This window comes from Melospiza georgiana, chromosome 2 (genome assembly GCF_028018845.1).
Source record: "Melospiza georgiana isolate bMelGeo1 chromosome 2, bMelGeo1.pri, whole genome shotgun sequence".
In the NCBI taxonomy this organism is placed as follows: Eukaryota; Metazoa; Chordata; class Aves; order Passeriformes; family Passerellidae; genus Melospiza; species Melospiza georgiana.
In genome coordinates, this window is record NC_080431.1 from 79,448,019 (window position 1) to 79,450,174 (window position 2,156).

The window sequence follows — 2,156 nt, forward strand, 5'->3', positions numbered from 1 at the left end:
CCCCATCCTGCTCCGTGGTAGCTCTGAACTCTGGCACCTACTGAAGTCCCCCCTACTCTTGCCCAGCCACGCTCGCACACAGCAGGAAGCCAGAGGAGCAGAGCACAAGCAGCTCCTGACTGCCTGCAGGTGTCATTGCCCACCGTTGCTGGGCAGCCAAGAGCCTTGGTGACATTTCAGACTGCCGCTGCCTCCCCTGCCCACCCACAGAGAGACGCAGCTCTTGCTCTGCACCTCTCCTCTTTGCACACCTCTGTGTCTGTGCTGGCACCAGGGGCAGGTGCCTGGAAGGAGGGCGCCTTTCTCCATGGATTTCCACCGGTTCCTTGTGGCCATGCTGCTCCCTGTGGGTAAGTGGGCATTCCCTTGGTCCTGATCAGCTGTACTGGAGCTGCTGCTGCATCCTCAGCTCTGCTCCCAGTTGTTGACACTGCCCCTTCACAAGGATTCGCGGGGCATGTTTGGCAGTGAACCAGGTGAACATTTTCACCACATAAAGAATCAGGAAACCCTGCAAAGCTACAACTTTTTTTTTTCCTGCCCGATTTTAATACTTCAATTGAGAATACCAAACTCATTATTTCCCCAAAGAGATTTACTGTTGCATTTGAATTTTGTTTCTTCGGGGATTTTTGATCCTATGTGTCTTTTTCAGAGAAGATGGGCACTGGCCCATACATTTTTGATATCCTGGTGCCATTGCGTCCCATGGCATACTTGAAGGATGTGTATTTTTATCCTCTTCAATGCATTTCACTCCCCACCTTTCATCTCCTGTCTCTCCAGGCTGGGCCCTTCAGCAATCACCAGATACAGTTGTCTGGCTGGGAGACACCGTCACTCTGGAATGTTCTGCATCAGCAAACAATTACATACACATGTACTGGTACAAGTTACCCAAGGAGAAGGATGCCAGAATGCAGCTGGTTGTGTATTCAGTGGAAGGTGGAAAAGCAGATATTGAGAAGGAATTCCAAAATCGCTTCCAGAGTAGCGGGACGAGGAACAACCATTTAGCTGTGCAGATCCAGCATGCCCTACTCAACGACATGCCCTACTCAACGAATTCCAAAATCGCTTCCAGAGTAGCGGGACTAGGAACAACCATTTAGCTGTGCAGATCCAGCATGCCCTACTCAACGACACAGGCACATATTTCTGTGCTGAACAAGATCCACAGTGAGTCAAAGGCTGGTGCAGCACAGCACAAACCTTTCCAGGCAAGCAGGGATCTGCCACCAGCACACACTGAGCCCCGTTCTTGAGAGGACCCTGCTTTCTTACTTGCCTCCCAGCTCTTCAGGTAAAACATGGTATGACAGTCTGTCTGTCCATCTGTCCGTGTATCTGTCCATCGGTCTGTCCTTAGCTTGGTCTCTGGCTGCTTTTCTATTCTTTCCCATCCCAGAATCGCCTTCTGTCTCTCAATTCTTCTTGTCCTCACTGTCTCCACTCCTTTCTCTGCCATTCAGATTGTTTCCCACTTTGCTCTTTTCATATCTTTCTGTGTGTCTCCCTGGCTTTTCCTCTCTGTCCTCTCACACCTAATCCCCTCCTAGTTCCTCTTCCCTTCCTCCTCCATCTCTCCTTCCTTACAATCGGTTACATCAATTCAAGGCGTGGGAAGCAGTATGTGGAATAGTTCACACAGCACTTTCCCTCTCCACCACCTGGAAAAACAAAACCCACTGATCCTTGGCCCCAGTGGCCAGCAGGGAATCGACACACAGTCCAAGTTACATACACACCCTGTGATCTGAACAATCTGATGTCTGAGAATTGTCCCTGCCCACAGCAAGAGGTTGCCCAGGTGAGCCATGGATTGTCCCTGGTGACCAGGACAAGGACCAAGAGGAAGAAGCTCAAGAGGAGTTTTCAGCAGGGCTTGTTGGCCCAAGCATCTTGTCTGGCCCATCCCCTTCATCTCCTGCTGCTTGCTGAAAGTCACGAGGGCTGCCCTGACTGGCTTATTCCTCTTTATCTACAGTTCAAAAAGAGGGCAAGGGCTCAAGGGAATCCTCACCTAAATGCTTATAATGCATCAAGAACAGCTGCGGGGAATTCCTTGCTGCAGTGTGGTGCACAGGCTTGGTCAGGGGAGCTGCAGCTCATGCCATAGCAGTGGGGACATGGAGATGCTGTCTGGTGCTCAGGTC

General features: G+C 50.9%; 1 gene segment (V, D, J or C); it reads left to right on the top strand.

Moving 5' to 3' along the window:
* The first annotated feature begins 307 nt into the window (after positions 1-307).
* On the top strand, positions 308-1,183 carry LOC131096907 (Ig kappa chain V-V region MOPC 149-like). The segment is given in 3 exon segments: positions 308-350; positions 787-1,049; positions 1,145-1,183. Coding segments are annotated over 3 exon segments (345 nt in total).
* The last annotated feature ends 973 nt before the right edge of the window (positions 1,184-2,156 follow it).